This window comes from Dreissena polymorpha, chromosome 3, assembly GCF_020536995.1.
Source record: "Dreissena polymorpha isolate Duluth1 chromosome 3, UMN_Dpol_1.0, whole genome shotgun sequence".
Lineage (NCBI taxonomy): Eukaryota > Metazoa > Mollusca > Bivalvia > Myida > Dreissenidae > Dreissena > Dreissena polymorpha.
Genome location: NC_068357.1, coordinates 144,974,022 through 144,994,945, shown reverse-complemented (window position 1 = coordinate 144,994,945; position 20,924 = coordinate 144,974,022). Strand labels below are relative to the sequence as shown.

Sequence of the window (20,924 nt, the reverse complement as noted above, 5' to 3'; positions counted from 1 at the left end):
TTTGTGTAGATCAAAGTTATCGCACTTACAAAATGGAACATTTTAAGATTTAAATTACTTTCCATTGAGATGCTCAATATGTGTACACAGTACATCACAGTATAATTGAAAACAGTATATATATAATTAGAATCATCAACATCGCCCATTGGGCAAATTTAGGTAAATTTAACAATGAGAATAACAAATACAGGTACACAGCAGCGTTGTCGTTATAGCTGCTACCACCATTCATTTCTGGAAAAAAAGCTATTTAAATTTATTTAGTCAAGAAAAAGGACGTAAGACAAAAATAAATCAAAGATTTATGTTGTTATATTATAATGAATTTGGTAAAAAACAAATTATCCCTTACAATTGCTAGGACCAGGGACCTATACAAACAAATGTTTGTATAGGTCCCTGCTAGGACCCTCGGAATTGCAATACTGTCCTAACCTCATTGACAAGATCTCTTCATCGCAAAACCTCGTCTCTTACTTTTTAATTATAAGTTAAGACTAGAGGGGTTTATAATAAAACACAGATACAATAATATTCCGCATGACTGCACAAAGCTGATTGTTTTGATATTTGAATAAAATTGAAACACGTGGATTTTAAATATTTTCTAACATTCTCCCGTGAGAAAATGTTCAACCGATTTAGATATTTTATCATAAGGCCCAGTCGGAAACAAGGGCACAACAATAAACAGCACTTATTTCATTTCTTTACTTGATGAAAATTATATACTTATATAACTCAAAATGTTTCGTCACGCGTAATTTTTTTTCGCGATGCTATTCTTGAATCTTTTAGCATCATATAAAGTTTAAAACTTCAAATCAACAAAACATGAAAATGCATGTTTCTTGTTGTCTCATGTTACCTGTTTTATTCGCTAGTTCAAAACCACTTTGATTATTTTATAAAGAGAATAAATTATATTACCTATAAGCTAGTGTTTTGAACAAACTGCTTACTATGCTGTATGTGATATACTCGTTTTTTTTTAAATATGCTATGGACGGTTTATGATACATAAGTATTTGATTCTACAGTTGTTAAAAAGTATACACATACAAGTTCTTAACAGTGTTTAGCGGCTACGCCTTGACAGACTAAATTGACAGAAAGATAAGCTCATATGATTACCAATCATTCCAATATATCTATAGTTGCTGTATGTGTCATTGGAATGAATAAATAAATAAATATTATGGATGATATTAAATTATATGTGTTTGCATTCAAATTCATTATTATACAAGTATAAACTAAGTGTATCCAGTGTAGAGTGTAATAAATGAATGGCTACAAAATGGCTTGTTTTAAGTGGCAACAGAATTTGTTGTATTGGCTGAAAATATCTACTTTTTTGTTGCAACAGCATTGTAAACTCTATGAAAATACACGAAAGAAAAAATACCCTGCCTGATACTTTTTTTAATGAAATAGCATACAAGTCTTTTGTACTTCTATATAAAGATACACCGACAAACATGCAGTCTTCACGCTAAATATTTAAGACCAATAGCCCTTCGGGCTTATCAGATAAAAAAAATAATAGCCCGAAAACATTTTCAATAGCCCGAAAAGGTCAACATAAAAGTTATGACTTTTTTGGCCAGGAACAAAAAAAATTCCTTTTCCAATCAGAAACAACTACTTCTAATGAGTACAACATGTATTATTCGTGTTTGAAAGCAACAGCAAAGGCATGCTCCGCTGACATCTCCATATCTCAGTGTTTCAGATTGCATCATTGGTCACAATTTCCTCTGGACAGGTGTCCTAAATGGTCATTTTTTTCAGGACATTTGTCCTTAATCATAAAAAAAAAATCTAAGAGAGTTGTAAGCGCCCCGAGCCCTAACTAATTGTATTTTTTAGTCTTTCTAGTTGCAATTTCTGGTGAATACAATGCGAAATTTTATATATCATACCATTTGTATCACCGCATGTGTATTCGTCATACAATAGAAATGTTCATAAAGAACGTTGAAAATAGTCGACAACAATACTGTATCCGAACACGACAGTCCGAAAAAATGTATGTGTTTTGCACATAAAATAAAATGTGCATATCGTTAGATTCCAAAAAATGAAAACCATTTACCTAGGAAATACGTAATAAATATATAATTTTGTTAACATATTGCTTAACTATATGCAACTGCAGTGCTTTATTTTGCTAATCGATCAATTATTCATTTGCAACCTTTCGCTGACTCGTACGATTTTCGAAAAGTAGCGAAGATTTTGTGTCAGTTACCGATCATGTCCGCGCTATCCGCTAACCACTCAAAAACTGCCAATAAAATCGTCCATGTCCGGAGTCTATGTAAGAGTGGAACACAGACGTGTTGATTGGCTAACGACTTGTACCGACTTCTTCCATTGATTATTTTTTTAACACAAAGTGGCTGACCGGTGTTGATGTATTTTTTTCACTTTGTTGACAATTTTAAGCTCAAATATTTAATCGACCGATCGGGCTATTTAAAATGCATTTATTATCGACCGACCGTCCCAAGAATCGACTCGGGCTTCGGGCTTATAGTCTAATTCGAAGACTGCAAACATGGAAATCAAAATTGATTTGACGCATCACATTATTTTAATTATATTAATTCAGTATATGCTATAATCAACATCTTAAGCCGGCTTTAGTTGAAACCTATTTATTTTAGCTTGATTGAATAGGAGGCCTGAGTCAGAGTCTGTTTGTTTGGTAGAACCAGTTCTTGCAGTCTTTAGTGTAATCTAATGAACACTCAAATATTGGGGATTGACCCTGCCACATCACCGTCACTAAGCGCACGCTATATTCACAACTCAAATATGCTTGATATAATATATAATAATATCTTACAGCTTATAGTGTAATAAATTATTTTTTTCATCCAGCAATAAATAAGATTTAATTGTTTGGCTGAATTACTTATTTTATTGAAATCACTATTAATGTGTTGCACACGATAATGTCTTGATATTTTGCTACTTATTACCATACAAAGGTTTTGATTTTCAAATAGCTTTTGCAGAATTACGAAGCACCTATTATCACATTAAAGTATAATAATTTAAATCATATTTAGCATGAATATATTATCAACACACTAAAAGTGTTATATTAAACACATAACTTAATAAGAGTCCATGTGATCATCACAGTCTGTAAGGCATTTAAAACAGACACCTGCATGACCTTTTAGAGATTTATTTTAGCTAGAGAATGTACAATAATAAAACAATGGCTCTTACAACAGTATTATACATTGTACAAAAAAACAATTGGTTAATAAAAAATCATACACCTAACACAATATGAAAATATAACATGATTTGATCACAACACAAAATAAGATGGAATACAATGTGAACAATATATAGTTGTATACAGTTACGAGTCTTCGCACAAATAGTGATACATACGACTATGATGTACGGGATGTAATAATATTCTAACTTCAGTTACTTGAGATGCTGAATGACACTTTAAAATTTACATCTTATAAATACACAGTGAAAAGTGTGCATTATAACATTTAATAAGCTAAGAGTGTAATTGCAGATAAAATGAGGCACAAAGTTGTGTTTCTTTATTGAATAAATATAAACATCAAGAACCTAACACTTAATTGCTTGCTTTATACAAAGACTCTACTTGTCCTTAAAAAATACCCAAAGATTTTTAATAATTCTTAAAGAGAATAAACATTAAGCTAGAAACATTGAAAAATTCTAAATAAAGCAGATAACAAAAAAATTAAATATATAACTCCTTATATTTTTTGTCACAGTTGCAGTAAAATAAAATAAAATGTCCATGAATATGAGCAAAAAATACACATAAAGATACAAAGAGAACCCTGCATATCATTTCACTTATGCATCGATCGGGACCAAGTTCCCCTTCTAGCAACCTCACAAAGTATAGTGCAGCATAACCTAGGGTCAAACCATGTGATCAACACGATGTTGCCATGGTTACTAAGCGACCACCTGCCACTGCATGACGGCCATGTCTTTGCCGCCAGTGGAGATGACACGTGAATCATCGCACAGGAACTTTGCCATGGTCACATGACTGCTGTGGGCTTGGTATGAGTGACCCGTGGCCTGAAATGGAGACACAATGGTCAGTTTTTGAGAACGAACTGACAAGTAGTTAATTGTCAATCAAGGATTGAGTTTATTTATCATGGGCATATATCCCGATGGTAAGTAATTGTAGATTGTGGTATAATCCATTTAATTTTCCAAAAATCTTTGGACCAATAGAAATACCTAGAAATCTGTGTGTATCAATTGGTCTTTCCCACAAAAATGTAAAATCAACCAAATTAACTGTTCCATGTTTATTAGTAACTAGCAAACCAATATAATGTACCTTGACATGACAGATCACCAACGCCTAACAGATGAACGCATAAGCAAGTATACAAGAGACTGCCCAAAAGGTACAATCAAGTAATACACTGTTACTTACCTTGGGTTGGATGGACGGGTACTCGTAGAGGTTGACCTTCCCAAAGTCGTCTGCGCTCACCAACAGCTTCTTGTCATGTGACACGGAGCAGTTGTTGATGTCGGTACCATCTGCATCATCTGGCCAGACACCTGCAATTTCCCCATGATCATGAATATTATTTTTTATAGGAAAAGGATTATATGTTGTCCAATACAGCAGGCTATTTGGCAACCCTGTTTGTAACAATGCACTTGTTAGATTAAACAAATAGAGTTAACAACTTTCAACACAACATAATTAATATGCAACAAAGCAATTTTCCCAAAATCTTTAAAACTAATTATCTTTTTGCTGCAATTTTCTTGGAACATCATAAACAGGACATGTTTAAAAAATTAAATAGTTCCTCCAAAAACTACTATGATGGATCTTTTCAACAACTGATCCATTCCTTAATATGAACAAATTTTATGAACTTGTGTCGTATGAATATTTGTATAGTTGTAGGATGAAAACAGATCCAAGGTTTCTTTATTTTGATTGACAATACACAACCCATAGATACTTGTCATTTTTCTATGTTCCTTATAGAAACAAGTAGCAATAACGTTTTGGTATTATATTGACACCCAAATAACAACTATAATTCAAAAATAACAACCGAGGGGTCAACCTACCAACAGCCTGGAAGGAGAGTGTGCAGTTCTGTGTTGCCCACACTCGGTTCCTCACATCATCCTTTGATGTCTCCTGCTTGCACGTCTTAGGCCGCCAGTACAGGATCTCGTAATCGCCAGAGTTGCTGCGGAGGATTTCCCCGTCCTCAGACCAGTCAATGTGAGTCACAAACGAGCTGTGACCAGAGCATCTGCCCACCCTGTGGAACTTCTTTCCATCATCACTCACCTCATACACGTAGATGTAGTTGTCACGGTTACCCACTGCCAGCATTTTGCCGTCTGGAGTGTAGGAGACGCGATATTGCAGAATTTTACTATATTCCCATAGCCGTTTCCAAAAGCACCACTTCAGAAAGTCTTAGTAACTCAATTTTGCAAATTTAACATGTTCAGCACATTGCTAGACATTGACATGTGGCACATTATTTAACTTTCATACACACTTTTGGAAATCCCAATCATTGAAAATCGACCGATAAACAATTCTCGTTTATAAAAAATTTCTTATAAATATTAACTCTTTCAGTGCTGGAACCGAATTTTGAAGGCCTTTGCAAACAGTTTGGATCCAGATGAGACGCCACAGAACGTGGCGTCTCATCAGGATCCAAACTGTAAGCTTTTCTGGTAGTATTCTTTGAAAAAAAATGCTTATTTTAGAAATTCAGCAGACAACCTTTAAGCAGATGACAAATTTCCCAGCATGCAAAGGGTTAAAACCCTACAAAGCCTACCGGGTGAGAACTGGATGCACTCAGTCTGCTCCTTGCCCTCAGTATGCACAGCAATGATCTCATGAGTGTTGAGGTCAAGTGCGAGCCACTTGCCCGTCTGCAGACCCACAGCAGCGATCTCTAGACTCGGATGGATGCAGCAACAGTGGGCGGCGTCCTGAAGGGACGAAACCAGATGTCAGATATTTGCTAAGGATGGCCAATTAACATATTATTCAAACATAATAATATCAGACTTCACTTATAGTGATTCTTTAAACAGACTGCATTTTTAGCCCACTTGGATTTGCCCAGATTTTATGTTTTATATAGGCAGGCTTTTAACATATGCTAGGTCTTGATTATTACATGTAATCAAGTTTGCTTGATTGAAATGCTTCAATTATTTCAATGAATGAAAAGTAGGCAATAAAACACTATAATTAAACATAAAATGTCATATTTCATTCTCAGTGATCAATATTCGTATCAGTATACAAGCCCTACTAAAGTTTGAACATGGCTCACTCAGATTGTCAGTTTAAATTAGGTTGGAGTGTAACACTTTTTCGGTGAGATGTCATTTTATGGCTAAAAACCTAAATTTTGAAAACATTAGTTTCGAATTAATGGTCATTTTGAACTAATCAACATGTGTATTGATACACGGCATAAATTAACACAATATTACACAAGTCAAAAAGGTAATTGCTTTTTTGCCTTATTTAATATGTACATACATGTACAAAATCAACAGATTTTTCTACAATATCTATTTAAGTATTTATAAAACTTCACATCACAACTCTCCTTACATAATACCATCACATTTATAAAAAGAAAAGAAAAACTTCGCTATTTTGGACTTTCAAAGCAATTGAAGGTCTAATGTATTCTAAATAACAGTGTTACACTGTAAACAAATTAAAAAGATTTTTTAGTTACATACATAGGGGATTGTAACATTTTAGTTTTTCAATATACTTGAGCAATTTAGGCTCTTAAAATGTATTGTTCTCAATTGTACTGTAGGAATGCAACATTTTTTGCTCCCAATTGTAAAATATGATTTTGTGTCTGTTGCATTTTCCTGCTCCCAATTGTAAAATATGTTGGGTCTCTTACATTGTCATGCTCCCACTGGTAAATATGATTTTTGGTTTGTTACATTGTCATTGTCAAACAGGAGAAATTTTGAGCTGTAACATGTTTTTAATCCCAATGTTTCCTACTGAAAACTTTGCAAAAGCAAAGCACTAGCAAAATATAAATGTATTGCCTAGCATCATACCATACGGATTTAGTAATAAGCAGTACTGTACACATTTATCTTATAAACTACCATTCTTTTTCCAGCATCAATGCAATAAAAGGAGAAAAATTATCTATACCATATTTATGATGTCATCATGTTATCTTCAGTGATGTCATTTAACTTTGCTAGTTTAATATGATGAGTTACAGACTTAATTAATACGGAAAAATACATGGTCATCATGTGACATGGCTGAGCCAATTAAAATGAGTATTCTACATGAAAAAAGTTAAAATAAGATTTTTTGCCAGTGACCTTTTCTTTCTCTTACTTGTATAATATGAAATTGAAGACTAATATTTTCTTAAACCTATTTGTTTTATAAGAATTTGGGTCTGTAACATTTCTTACTCCCAATTGTGCCTTAAGAAATTAATTTACTTGCTCCCAAATTTATTATAAAACATTAGCATGCAACATCCAGTCTAAAGACTACGAGACCAGCCCAATACATACAGAGATCTCCTTCCTCCAGACGACGGAGCGAGACTGGGCGTCCCACAGGTACAGGTGCCTGTCATAGCCGCATGTGAGGAACTGGTGCTGGCTGGTGCTCACGTCCAGGCCCCATAACTCATCCTTATGACCCTGAAATGGAGTGATATTTGGCATATGAGCCTTGTTTTGCGAAAACTGAGCTCAATGCATGTGTGGAAAGTGTCATCCCATAAGCCTGTGCAGTCTGCACAGGCTAATCAGGGATGACACTTTCCACCTACACTAAATTGCATGAAAGGGAGTTCCTTTAAAAAAATATTAATATAAATGTGGAAATTGATGTCCAGGATAAGCATTATCTGGAATGACACTTTCTGCACACGCGTTAAGCCCCATTTTCCTAGACCGAGGCTTATATCATCAGGAAAGAACAGATCCAGTATCACAATATGCATGTAGGATGCTGCTAAAAAGGGCACAGTGGATTGCAAGATCAGTAAGGTGGCATTTTGTGCAAAACCAAGAAATTTATTCATTTTATTTTGCACAAATTCTACTTCTAATTTCTACAATGTTTATGTTGAAAGGGGAAGAGAAACAAGAGGGAGAGGGGAAGCGAATGAACAAGCAAGAGATGCAATTTGCAGCATTTTGCTATAATACTTGCTCTACATTAAATGCCATGATATAAAATCACACGTTATATTAGTATTAAAGCTATTATGCTGTTAATTCTGGTATGCATGGTATAACAACACCATCTTTGGTTTTCGTGATCTAACTTCATCTTTTCCATGAAATTTGATGTTTTTTTGTGTGAAGTTTTAAAACTAAAACTGTAAAGCAGATAACAAATATAATTGATATCTATATGACTGCAACTCTAAACTATTTACAGTTTTAAGGCTAAGTTTACCTCAACCACAGGGGTGAAGTTAAGGTCCATATTGCCCTGCAGGATGCAGTTACGGATGGTTCCCACTAGAATCATGTTGCCTGGTCCCTGGCTTATCATCCGCACTGCTCCAAACTCCTCTGGGATCTTAACAAGATGGATATAATCAATCTACAGTGTATGACAATAAGTCTACTAAATGTGAAAACTGTATAACATTGACTTAAAAAGTAGGGGATATTTAACATATAAACTGCAGGGCGCGACATTAACGGTAGTCCGACTGTCCGGGACAACCAAATTGTTAGTCCGGACAAGTAAATAAAGAATTTGCTAGTCCGACGGGACAAGTGGTCATTATAATTGTATAACTTAGAAAAAATGCCTTTAAAGCCATTATTTCTGTGGAGATATCACTCAACTTTTCCGAGCATATTATGTATACGTTTAATCGGCGAAGCCCGAGATATTCCGATAGTTCCATGTGATACATGTACTACACTGTACTCTTCACAAGAGAAGCAACCCTTAACATTTTTTTCTTTGCCAAGATAACAAGAATATTCTCCCTTGTAAAGAATATGCATTTTACAACACCGGTACACACCGATCTTACAGACAATTAACGTAGTGACGTCCTCTCTATGTATAAAATTATTTTGTTTTTTTTAAATATCAGTTAAGTACTGTACATATACATCACTTTTAACATTTTCTGTTTGATTTTGGCAATACACAAGTTTTGTCAGGTATTATGGCTTTGTATAATGGTTAAAAATCAATAATCTTGAGTTTTCATGTTATTCTAGTCAGTTCTGTTTGTATTGAAATTGCCTACAATTATGTTTACATGTATTTTGAATGATTCAAGTCTTGATGATTTGAGCATTTTGTATTATTTCATTATTTTGCAAAGTAATTAGCAGAATAAGATATAATGGTCAGGACAAGTTGCTTTTTGGTCAGGACAAGTGAAATTATGGTCTACTTGTCTGACTGGACAAGTGGCTTCAAAAGTTAATGTCGAGCCCTGAACTGATCATACAGATTCAAATGAACATGATAAATTAAAGATATTTGTATAATGTATTTTTCCATCCAAGTTAATAATCCCTAAAAGGTTACCAAAATGTACCAAGATAACTTCAAAGACAGTACAATCTTAACATCAAGGATGTTAACCAATTCACTGCATTACTTCTTAAGAAATAATGAAACATTATGATCACACAAATGTGCAAAAGAAATCTACATAACACTAATATCAACTCATAATAAAAGCCATTCACTGACCTCATTTTCCACTCCCGTTTTCTGGAACTCTGCGTCCCAGGCAATGATCTTCCTGTCTTTACCCCCTCCAGAGAGAATGGTCCCATCCCTTGTACAACAGATGCTGAACACCCCACCATCATGGGCGGTTGGAACAGCCTTGGTGATTTTATTGGTTCCTGTAACAGTGCATTAGATTGAAATTGGCAAGAGATATATAGCTATACATCTTCAACATTGCTAGCCTCTGAAGGTCATGACAATATTATATCTGCTTACAATTTCTAACAAAATAATAGTTTATAGCTAAAGCCTTGATTTTTGAAGGCATAGCTCACTGAGAGAGAGAGCGAGGTTAACCTTTATCCCAGACATTAAGAGGTTAACCTCTCGACATAGAGATGATATTTACCATTGTCCCCACTTTCTCCAAGAAATTGTTACGAGGTGAAACTTTCTTCCAAACGTATACATGAGGTTTACCTTTATCCCAGACATAAATATGCGATAAACCTTTGTCCCAGATGTAGAAATGAGGTTAACCTTTCTCAAAAAGGAACATATGTGGTTTATTTTCCTCCCAGGGTTAGATAAAAAGTTTACCTTTTTCCCAGAGGTAGATATGAGGAACCTTTCTCCCACACACAGATATGAGGGATTCCTTTCTCCCAGAAATACATATGAGTTTTACCTTTCTACCAGAGGTAGATATGAGGTTTACCACTTTCTCAGAAATATATATGAGGCTTATCTTTCTCCCAGACATAGACATGATGTTTACCTTTCTCCCAGACATAGATATGGTGTTTACCTTTCTCCCAGACAAAGATATTGCCGCTGGAGTCTCCAGACACGACATCCCCATTCTCAGTGAAGCAGAAACAGATCATTATCTTTGCCTTTTCATATTTCTGCAAAATGAAAGAACAATTATGGTACATTCTAGAATGCTAACACATGGCAACATGACTGTACATTATGGTACATTCTAGAATGCTAACACATAGCAACATGACTGTACATTATGGTACATTATAGAATGCTAACACATAGCAACATGACTGTACATTATGGTACATTCTAGAATGCTAACACATGGCAACATTAATGTACATTATGGTACATTCTAGAATGCAAACACATGGCAACATGACTGTACATTATGGTACATTCTAAAATGCTAACACATGGCAACATGACTGTACATTATGGTACATTCTAGAATGCTAACACATGGCACCATGACTGTGCATTATGGTACATTCTAGAATGCTAACACATGGCAACATTACTGTACATTATGGTACATTATAGAATGCAAACACATGGCAACATGACTGTACATTATGGTACATTCTAAAATGCTAACACATGGCAACATGACTGTACATTATGGTACATTCTAGAATGCTAACACATGGCACCATGACTGTGCATTATGGTACATACTAGAATGCTAACACATGGCAACTTGACTGTACATTATGGTACATTCTAGAATGCTAACACATGGCAACATGACTGTACATTATGGTACATTTTAGAATGCTAGCACATGGAAACATGACTGTACATTTTCTGACTCGAACAAGATATTATCGGGATGAATCTTCTGTCCAAGTTTCATGAAGATCTGACAGTAAATGTGGCCTCTAGAGTGTTAACAAGATGACTATATCCATATATAGCCATTTAAGGAAAAAGTAGAGTGTTATCAAGATTTTATTTTAGCCATATAAGGAAAAATGCCCCGCCCCTTGGAAGCCATTTTTTTCAAGCAAACATAATTATTTTCGAACTCTTCCAAGATATAATTGAGACCAATCTTCTGACCAAGTTTCATGAAGATTGGACAATAAATGTGGCCTCTAGAGTGATAACAAAGTTCTACTATAGCCATGTAAGGAAAAATACCCCACCCCTGGTGGCCATGTTTTTAAAGCAATCAAAACCATTTTCAAACTCATCCAAGATATCATTGGGACAAATCTTCTGACCAAGTTTCATGATGATCGGAAAATAAATGTGACCTCTAGTGTGTTAACAAGGTTTTACCATAGCCATATAAGGAAAATAGCCCCGCCCCTGTAGTGGCCATGTTTTTCAACCAACCGGCATCATTTTTGAACTCTTCCAAGATATTATTGGGATGAATCTTCTGACCAAGTTTCATGAAGATCAGACTATAAATGTGGCCTCTAGAGTGTTAACAAGATTTTACTATAGCCTTATATAGCCATATAAGGAAAAATGCCCCGACCCTTGGCCGCCATGTTTTTCAAGCAAAGGTAACCATTTTCAAAGTCATCCAAGATATCATTAAGACAAATCTTCTGACCATATTTCATAAAGATTGGAAATAAATGTGGCCTCTAGAGTGTTAACAAGGTTTTTTTATAACAGCCATATAAGGAAAAATGCCCCGCCCCCTGGCGGCCATGTTTTTCAACCAACTGGCATCATTTTCGAACTCGTCCAAGATATTATTGGGATGAATCTTCTGACCAAGTTTCATGAAGATTGGACAAAAAATGTGGCCTCTAGAGTGTTAACAAGATGACTATATCCATATATAGCCATTTAAGGAAAAATGCCCCGCCCCTTGGCAGCCATGTTTTTCAAGCAAAGGTTACCATTTTTGAACTCATTCAAGATATCAGTAGGACAAATCTTCTGAGCAAGTTTCATGAAGATCGGAAAATAAATGTGGCATCTAAAGTGTTAACAAGGTTTTACAAAAGCCATATAAGGAAAAATGCCCCGCCCCCTGGCTGCCATGTTTTTCAACCAACCGGCATCATTTTCGAACTCGTCATAGATATTATTGGGATGAATCTTCTGACCAAGTTTTATGAAGATCAGACAATAAATGTGGCCTCTAGAGTGTTAACAAGATTTTACTATAGCCATATCAGGAAAAATGCCCTGCCCCTTGGCAGCCATGTTTTTCAAGCAAACGTAACCATTTTCGAACTCATTCAAGATATCATTGAATCCAATCTTCTGACCAAATTTCATGAAGATTTGACAATAAATGTGGCCTCTAGAGAGTTAACAAGGCAAATGTTGACGCCGAACAACGGACAATGGACAACGGACCATTGACAAAAAGCTATCACAAAAGCTCACCATGAGCAGGCTGTGCTCAGGTGAGCTAAAAAGTGCATTAAAACAGTTTCATGTTAATCTTTAGTAGAAAATGGAACTATTAGTAGTTAACTGATCATTTAGTTGGTTTACTGGTTAAGCAGTTAAACGTGTTGCATTCCTTTTGTAAACAATTCCATCAATTGAAATAAACGGTATAATGTTATAAGCATTCTGATTGATTAACATTTGCATATTTAGAATTTCAAAATGCTATTGCATCCCTTTGCCAAATATCTCACAATTAAAAAATGTATACAATATGTAACAAGTTTTGATTTTTAGATTCTCAAAACTTAAAAAGCTCTAATTTCTATTTGCTTAATGTGGGTGTCTGAGCGAATAGAAAATATTTCAAATTACACCATGTACTGCGACATGTTCTTGCTAAATACCAAAGGTTCTCACCCCAAAGATTCCCGCCTTCTTGTCGAGTTTCTTTCCCTCCAAGGTCCAGAACGTGATCTGTGACTTGCCGCAGCAGACGATCTGATTCTCTTCCTTGGGATGGAACTCACACTGGGTTACTGGGTCACCAGACGACTGTGGAAAAAAATGCAATAAAAATAAATATCAGGAACTTAAATATGTCACACATCTATGACTTGTCATAGCAGACGATCTGTTACAAATGCAACAAAGTCTTAATGGTCGAAAATTGATCAAAACTTGTCACCCTGCAGTCAGTAAACTTTGCAATAATTCCTTCATTCCTATAAATGTTTGACGCAACCAAATTTAAACATTGTTGTCAAAAACAAAGTCTTAAAGCTCAAACAATTACATAGACTGAACACATATTACCTTGCATTCAATGATCTTTTAAAACATTTTATCAAATACAACAAAAGTCTAAATCCTCAAGCATAGACTTAAATCTTGTTATCTAACAGTTAGTAATCTTTTTAACCCTTAACCACTTAGATACATTTTTGATGCATTTGCTGTACCTCAGAAAGTTAAATTTAATGAAAGACCTTTATTACAAGATTCACGTTTTAAAGGCTTCATTTCCAATATACTGATGAGCAGCAAACAGCATAAAGCCTGAACAGACTGCGAGTTACACGCAGGCTGTTTTGGATTTATGCTGGTTTCAAAAGCCATTTGCTTCTAATGGGGGAAAGGGTTGAACAATGTTTTCCAACAAGAGCACTGCATAACGGGCGCCACGCTCGGCTGCCGGTGCAGTTTTGAATAGATGAAAGCTTGTCAGAATTGTTGTTTTTTGTTAAGAGGTCACAGTGACCTTTGACCTAGTGATTCAAAAATGGGTGAGGCATGTAGAACTCATCAAGGTGCAGCTACATATGAAGTATCAAAGTTGTAGGTTGAAACACTTTGATTTTAGAACCGACGAGCTGGCTATGACAATACCTCAGGTTTTCTCCGAAAACAGCCGAGCTAATAAAATGGATTGCTCACTGTTCATACTAACACAGCCCCTGTTTACCTTGCTGTCGGTGATCTTGGAGTGTTTCTTGTCCTGGCTAACGTCCCAGACGGACAGGACATGGTCGTTACTCTCATCAACTGCCAGTAGTTGCTTGCCATTCACCTTAACAAGTATGTGGATGAATTACTTTGATGTCCTACTCACTGAAGGAATGGATGAAACTTCTTATACATCATTTTTTCTGGTTCACCAGAAGAATAAAATATTTTTGCATGCATAGTCGAGTGGTTCAGGTGCTAGACGTTTACTCAAAGGGTCAGTCGTCCAAACCCAGTTGAGGATTACTCGTTTTCTTTCTTTAATTTTATTCTTCTATTTAACTAGAGCTATTTGATTCCAATGTTTAAGTTTATCGATTTAAAGCACTTAAACGCATGACAAACTTCAATACATGCAAAGATCTGTGAAAAGGTCCCTTTAAGATAAATATTAGTATTCACTGTATGAAGAGAAGAATGGAACTGTCTTTTTGATATATTTAACTACTCACTGGATAGAAGGATGGAACTACTTTTGAGAAAAATATTACTACTCATTGAGAGAAAGATCAAACTAATTTTGCAATACATATTCTTACTCACTTGAGATAGATCAAACTACTTTTTCCATACATATTTCTACTCACTGGAAAAGGATGGAACTACTTTTGCAATACATATTTCTACTCGCTGGAGAAGGATAGAACTACATTTGAGAGACATATTTCTACTCAAAAGAGAGAAGGATCAAACTACTTTTGCAATACATATTCCTACTCACTGGAGAGAAGGAGACGCAGCAGACACCCCTCTGGAACTCCGCCTCCCCAATCACGTGCAGCGTTGTCAGGTTGATGCTCTCCCACACCCTCACGTGCGGCTGAAAAATAGAAAGTAATGTTCCAAGCTCAAAACCAGATTGTTTTTATTCAGGTTTTATATTTGTAAAAAAACACAAGTAATTATGAGTAAAATGTAGCATAGTTAAAATGATACTCATTAGATACTCTGATATGATAAATCTGGGAACCAGTGAAGCAAAAAGACAAACTGGCTTCATTCATGGAAAGAGCTTTTTGCTTAATAAAGATATTCACACTTTATCAATAAAAATGTGTGCATGCTACAAACAATATTGTTATATTTAATGTTATGATGTCAACTGAAAAATGATTAATGCACAATACAACATTAATGCATGCATATTGTCTTTTCAACCTTCAAACATGTTATGTACCTGTATTACTATACATCTTACTACCATGATGGTTATTCTACAGACACTAACTGACAGCATTTTAAGCAGCAAAAAGACTATTGATGGTTAGTTTCAAGCAAAACAATCTACTCTGTTTGACATGAAAATTTTGTTGTTAAATTAAGCAGTACAACATTGACATTAAAGAATAAAAATAATAAAACAAGAGCACCGCCTTGACGGTGCAGACCGCTCATCCATTTTCTTTTTAAAGATGAAGGGACTCTCATTTTCAATCACAAAGGAGGGAGGGGTGGAGTGAAGAGGGGTGTATAGTGTGGGGGTGTGGACATTTCTTTCATTATCTTCCAAAAATGCGGAAACAAAATGAAAAAAAAAATCGGGGAGGGGGGGGATATTGGGGGGATTCTTGGGTGCGATGGTTGGACGGTATTTCAAACATAAAATAATAAAAATAAATATTTGTGTTTTTTAACCGTTTCAAAAAAAAAAAAAATGGCGGGTGGGGTGGGGGGGTATAGTGTGAGGGTGTGGTGGTCATTTGTGAGATGATCTTTAAAAAAAAAAAAAAAAAAATTAGGGGGGGTGATTCAGGGGGGGGGGGGGGGAGAGATTCTTGGGTGCAATGGTTGAACGGTACTTCAAACATAAAATAATAAAAATAAATATTTGTTTTTTAACCGTTTCAAAAAAAATTAAATTGGGTGGGATGGGGGGGGGGGGGGGGGGGGGGGTATAGTGTGGTGGTCATTTGTGAGATGATCTAAAAAAAAAAAAAAATTAGGGGGGACGAGTCGGGGGGGATTCAGGGGGGAGAGGGCACGGGGGATGGTTTGGGTGGAGTATATTGTGGCATGTCATGTAAGAGTAGTTTTGTCACAGTATCAATCAAATCTAATCAAAAATAAAGAAGTTATGGCAATTTTAGCAAAATTAAATAATTTGACCTTGACAGTCAAGGTCATTCAAGGGTCAAGGTACAGTAACCTCATGATAGCATGAAAGTATTTGAAGTTTGAAAGCAATAGCCTTGATACTTTAGAAGTAAAGTGGATCAAAACACAAAATTTAATCATATATTCAAAGTTACTAAGTCAAAAAAGGGCAATAATTCCGTAAAAATGACAACCAGAGTTATGCAACTTGTCCTTTTACTGTACCCTTATGATAGTTTGCGAGTGTTCCAAGTATGAAAGCAATATCTATGATACTTTAGGGGTAAAGTGGACGAAAACACAAAACTTAACCAAATTTTCAATTTTCTAAGTATAAAGGGCCCATAATTCCGTCCAAATGCCAGTCAGAGTTACATAACTTTGCCTGCACAATCCCCTTATGATAGTTAGCAAGTGTTGCAAGTATGAAAGCAATAGCTTTGATACTGTAGGAATAAAGTGGACCTAAACACAAAACTTAACCAAATTTTCAATTTTCTAAGAATAAAAAGGGCACATAATTCTGTCAAAATGCCAGTCAGAGTTACATTACTTTGCCTGCACAGTCCCCTTATGATAGTTAGCAAGTGTTGCAAGTATGAAAGCAATAGCTTTGATACTTAAGAAATATAATGGACCTAAACACAAAACTTAACCAAATTTTCAATTTTCTAAGTATAAAAACACAATGTCCCCCTATATGATGTTTGACCTTGTAGGATGACCTTGACATTGTGAAGGATGACCTTGACCTTTCACCACTCAAAATGTGCAGCTCCATGAGATACACATGCATGCCAAATATCAAGTTGCTATCTTCAATATTGCAAAAGTATTCATAAAATAAGCGATTTGGGCCACATATATTTGATCTCTGACCTTGAAGGATGACCTTGACCTTGACCTTTCACCACTCAAAATGTGCAGCTCCATGACATGCACTTGCATGCCAAATATCAAGTTGCTATCTTCAATATTGCAAAAGCATTTATAAAATAAGCGATTAGGGCCACATTTATTTGACCTCTGACCTTGAAGGATGACCTTGACCTTTCACCACTCAAAATGTGCAGCTCCACGAGATACACATGCATGCCAAATATCAAGTTGCTATCATCAATATTGCAAAAGTATTCATAAAATGAGCGATTTTGGCCACATATATTTGACCTCTGACCTTGAAGGATGACCTTGACCTTTCACCACTCAAAATGTGCAGCTTCATGAGATACACATGCATGCCAAATATGAAGTTGCTATCTTCAATATAGCAAAAGTTATTGCAAAATGTTAAAGTTGGCGCAAACAGACAGACAGACAGACAGACCAACAGACCAACAGACAGGGCAAAAACAATATGTCCCCCACTACTATAGTGGGGGACATAAAAAGGGCGCATAATTATGTCAAAATGCACGCCAGAGTTATCTAACTTTGCCTGCCCAGTCCCCTCATGATAGCAAGTAAGTGTACCAGGTTTGAATGCAATAGCATTGATACTTTCTGAGAAAAGTGGACCTAAACGCAAAACTTAACCAGACGCCGACGCCAAGGTGATGACAATAGCTCATAATTTTTTTTCAAAAAATAGATGAGCTAATAATATGACTGACATCAAGCAAAAATAGGTCGTATGACACAAAGAACTAGAGTAGGTCCGGTCCAGCCTGCACTTTGCATAGTCTGGTAAGGAGCAAGAGTAGGTCCGGTCCAGCCTGCACTTTGCATAGTCTGCTAGAGTAGGTCCGGTCCAGCCTGCACTTTGCATAGTCTGCTAGAGTAGGTCCGGTCCAGCCTGCACTTTGCATAGTCTGGTAAGGAGCTAGAGTAGGTCCGGTCCAGCCTGCACTTTGCATAGTCTGCTAGAGTAGGTCCGGTCCAGCCTGCACTTTGCATAGTTTGGTAAGGAGCTAGAGTAGGTCCGGTCCAGCCTGCACTTTGCATAGTCTGGTAAGGAGCTAGAGTAGGTCCGGTCCAGCCTGCACTTTGCATAGTCTGGTAAGGAGCTAGAGTAGGTCCGGTCCAGCCTGCACTTTGCATAGTCTGCTAGAGTAGGTCCGGTCTAGCCTGCACTTTGCATAGTCTGCTAGAGTAGGTCCGGTCCAGCCTGCACTTTGCATAGTGTGCTAGAGTAGGTCCGGTCCAGCCTGCACTTTGCATAGTCTGCTAGAGTAGGTCCGGTCCAGCCTGTACTTTGCATAGTCTGCTAGAGTAGGTCCGGTCCAGCCTGCACTTTGCATAGTCTGCTAGAGTAGGTCCGGTCCAGCCTGCACTTTGCATAGTCTGCTAGAGTAGGTCCGGTCCAGCCTGCACTTTGCATAGTCTGCTAGAGTAGGTCCGGTCCAGCCTGCACTTTGCATAGTCTGCTAGAGTAGGTCCGGTCCAGCCTGCACTTTGCATAGTCTGGTAAGCAGCTTCACAGTCAGCTATTTAGACCATGAAACCTTTGGTGACTTTAATAGCCAAGAACCTAGCTGCTGACCAGATTGCACAATTGCACAGCATGGTCTGGAACTGCACTGGTCTCATTTGGCATAAGACACATTTTTGCATGACATGGGTCTTATTATATGCAAGATGGCTTTTAAAAGCAGAAAATGAAGCCAAACACGGACATGTTTAAAACAAATTAACCAATCAAACCATTTCATCATGTTAAAAATCTTGGTTACATTGTCTTAAGTTGATTAACTTAACACGACAACCCACTTAGAAAAACAGATCCTAAATAAGCTATACATCAAGAGATGTGGTTGAAACTTGTCATTCCTTTATTAGATACATGAACATTAGTTTTATTGTAGACTCTGATTTAGGCTCAATTTTTGTCAGACACATGCTAGGTTAATGGTCAGCCTACGTGGCCTTCACCGTGTATTACCTACCTTCTTTCCCGCAGGTGCAGATACCAACTGCAAATACCACATGCACAAAATGCAGCTCACTAGCAAATCTAATCTTACACATTTTGGTATCTCAAGATCTTTTAAATAGTGTTGAGCAACTGCAGTATTTGGCCCCATAAGTACAAACAATCTTTAAATTATTTTAGTCTGAAACTCAAACATTTAATACTTTCCAAGATAATAAGCTACAGCAGTCTTTAAGATGCATTATTTATTTTCAACTCGGTTTAAGAATGGGTATGTTTGTAGTTATGCAGTCTGGTTAACCTGTTTTTTTATATCATATTATATTGTTTGACAACTCAAGAAAGTAAAGTATTCAGATTTCTCCAGAAGCACCGGCAGCAGGCGATTTCACCGGTTACATTCATTCTAGATGCCGGCTACTTTTCTCCAAAATATCAATTTAAAATGCCCAAATAGACAAGTTTTATTGCTTAATAGCTGGCTACTTTGTAATATAACTGAAAACATATATAATATATATATATATATATATATATATATATATATATATATATATATATATATATATAAGTATAACTTGGTACTCAATTTTTTTTTTGGAGAACACTAAGTATGGATAATTTTTCAAACCAAAAACCGAGCAAGCATACCAGTAAGGAGAAGAAAATGTTTTGCAGAAATACTCGACAGAAAACATCAATAAAGTAAACAGTATGAACTTAATTATGAAAGAACGATGGAAACAAAAAGATTTGAACAAATTGTTACCAGATAAGAATTCAGAGAAAATATGATGATTTATATAAACGATGTTCATTATTATTCTTTTATAACTTTATCACTTTGAGTGTACATTAAAGAAACCTGTATCATGAAATGTCCATTCATAAGTAGCTTTTATGAAATCCTAAGGCTGAAACACAAACTTCATAATAACTCTCAATGCTGTTGCATTTTGTGTTAATGATTTAAACTCCAATTAAAATGCACACCACTCAATGCTATTGCTCAAAATGTTCATGATTCAAAATTCTCAATTCTTTTGATTACCATGTTGAAGCTTAAAGCGAGATTATACGATTTTGTCAAATATTTATTTATTTAAATAAAATGTGTAAAAAACTAATTAAACATAATTTTTATATTTCAATATAAATTAAAATAAGATTAAGAAGAACAATGCCGAAAAATGTCGAAAAATGCAAAATAAGCAAGATATTTAATTCTGAAATCGAAAATGTCTGTACATTCGAATTCGCCAGCATGTAAATCATGCATGCACGATGTGAATCTAAATTTAGTTGAACGGTTCATTTTAAAGTCCTGCAACAATATCTATTCATACGACACACAAACACTAACTAAAAAGATGAATGCTTCGGTCATTGTAGGAAAATATGTAAGAAATATCTCTGTCACAATCAGCTCGGGGCGCTAATTTGTCTTTGCTGCATTTTATGTAATTCGTCTTTAAGTTATAATTTTTCTGGCCTAATATAATTTTGTGGTATTGTAACATATTTTATCAATATATTACAATTTTA

At 35.8% G+C, this 20,924-nt stretch overlaps 1 protein-coding gene across 7 annotated transcripts in view; it reads right to left on the bottom strand.

The window, feature by feature from the left end:
• Positions 1 to 3,189: 3,189 nt before the first annotated feature.
• LOC127871827 (echinoderm microtubule-associated protein-like 2) overlaps positions 3,190 to 20,924 on the bottom strand; it is an 83,260-nt gene continuing 65,525 nt past the window's right edge. For all 7 annotated transcript variants that reach the window (XM_052415055.1, XM_052415054.1, XM_052415052.1 and 4 more), the window contains 11 exons: positions 15,135 to 15,233; positions 14,373 to 14,477; positions 13,328 to 13,462; positions 10,584 to 10,683; positions 9,794 to 9,951; positions 8,522 to 8,647; positions 7,624 to 7,755; positions 5,874 to 6,030; positions 5,137 to 5,418; positions 4,478 to 4,608; positions 3,190 to 4,107 (listed from right to left, as the gene is read on the bottom strand). In XM_052415055.1, the coding sequence (XP_052271015.1) occupies positions 3,979 to 4,107; positions 4,478 to 4,608; positions 5,137 to 5,418; positions 5,874 to 6,030; positions 7,624 to 7,755; positions 8,522 to 8,647; positions 9,794 to 9,951; positions 10,584 to 10,683; positions 13,328 to 13,462; positions 14,373 to 14,477; positions 15,135 to 15,233 (1,554 nt within the window). In that variant the 3' untranslated portion in view covers positions 3,190 to 3,978. The remainder of the gene's footprint in view (positions 4,108 to 4,477; positions 4,609 to 5,136; positions 5,419 to 5,873; positions 6,031 to 7,623; positions 7,756 to 8,521; positions 8,648 to 9,793; positions 9,952 to 10,583; positions 10,684 to 13,327; positions 13,463 to 14,372; positions 14,478 to 15,134; positions 15,234 to 20,924) is intronic.